Source organism: Charadrius vociferus, unplaced genomic scaffold, assembly GCF_000708025.1.
Source record: "Charadrius vociferus isolate BGI_N301 unplaced genomic scaffold, ASM70802v2 scaffold1315, whole genome shotgun sequence".
Classification (NCBI taxonomy): Eukaryota; Metazoa; Chordata; class Aves; order Charadriiformes; family Charadriidae; genus Charadrius; species Charadrius vociferus.
Window position 1 is genome coordinate 51683 of NW_009648552.1, and position 977 is coordinate 52659.

General features: G+C 69.0%; 1 protein-coding gene across 1 annotated transcript in view; it reads right to left on the reverse strand.

Annotated features, from left to right (window-relative positions):
- The window catches only part of DTX1 (deltex 1, E3 ubiquitin ligase), an 11703-nt gene that overhangs the window by 3324 nt on the left and 7402 nt on the right, over window positions 1–977 (reverse strand). Inside the window, exons 4-5 of the mRNA XM_009886089.1 lie at window positions 376–437; window positions 38–225 (exon numbers count right to left, since the gene is read on the reverse strand). Coding sequence (XP_009884391.1) covers window positions 38–225; window positions 376–437 — 250 coding nt within the window. The remainder of the gene's footprint in view (window positions 1–37; window positions 226–375; window positions 438–977) is intronic.

Here is a 977-nt window from a genome sequence, read left to right on the forward strand (position 1 = left end):
AGTTTCCCCTCCGGCAGGAGCTGGCACGGCCGGGGACGCGCAGGGACACCGGTGGCTCCTTACTCTTTTTAAGATGCTTCTTTTTGGTTTTCCTGCAGATGCCGTTGACGCCGGGCACGGGTTTGATGTCGCTCTTGCTGACGGGCGGCGGGTGCAGGATGGGTTTGGGGGCGCGGGTCAGGCAGACGGGCAGCCCGGCGGCGCACATGAGGATGCCCGTCATCCCTGTGCCGGGGGAGAGGTGCTGTCTGTCCGTCCACCCAATGTCCGTCCATCCTCCCCATCGCCTGGCCGTGCCCCAGCCCCATTCCCTGTCCCTCCTGCCCCCCAGCCCCACGTGACGTCACCCCACGGTGACACCCGGATCCCCCTTACCTGCGAGGGCGGGATGGACGGGGCCGGTGCCGTTCAGGTTCTTGACCGGGAGGGCTGGCACCCTGCACGGAGACGGGAGGGGAAGGGGCTCAGCAGGGCTGGCAGGGCTGCCACCGTCCCCTCCCACGTCCCCGTGGCACGCAGGGCAGGGTGTCCCCCTTGCCAGCCTTTGTGGGTTGCCATCCTGTCTCATGGGGCCGTCACCCAGTGCCACGTGTCCATCCCTGGGGACCCAACGGTGCTGAGGACATCACCTCCTCCTTGACCCAGGGATGTCCCGATGGTGATGCCCCGTGTCCCGCATCCCCCATGGGGACCGTCCCTGCGCCTCGGCACCTCACCCATCGCCCTGGTCACCGCCCCCATGCCCCAGGGGGACACTCACCCCTCCGGGGCCACCAGCACCGGGACCCCCAGGGGTGATGGCACTGTGCCTCCCTGCCTGACCCAGGGCACCTCCCGTGTGCGCGCGTGTGTGTGCACCTGTGTGTGCACCCGTGTGTGCACGGCGCTGGGTGTGCACCCACGCGTGCAAGGCTGGGTGTGCAGCTGGGAGCGCAGGCAGGTCTGGGTGGGAGGGGGGGGCTTGTGTGCTGGTGTGG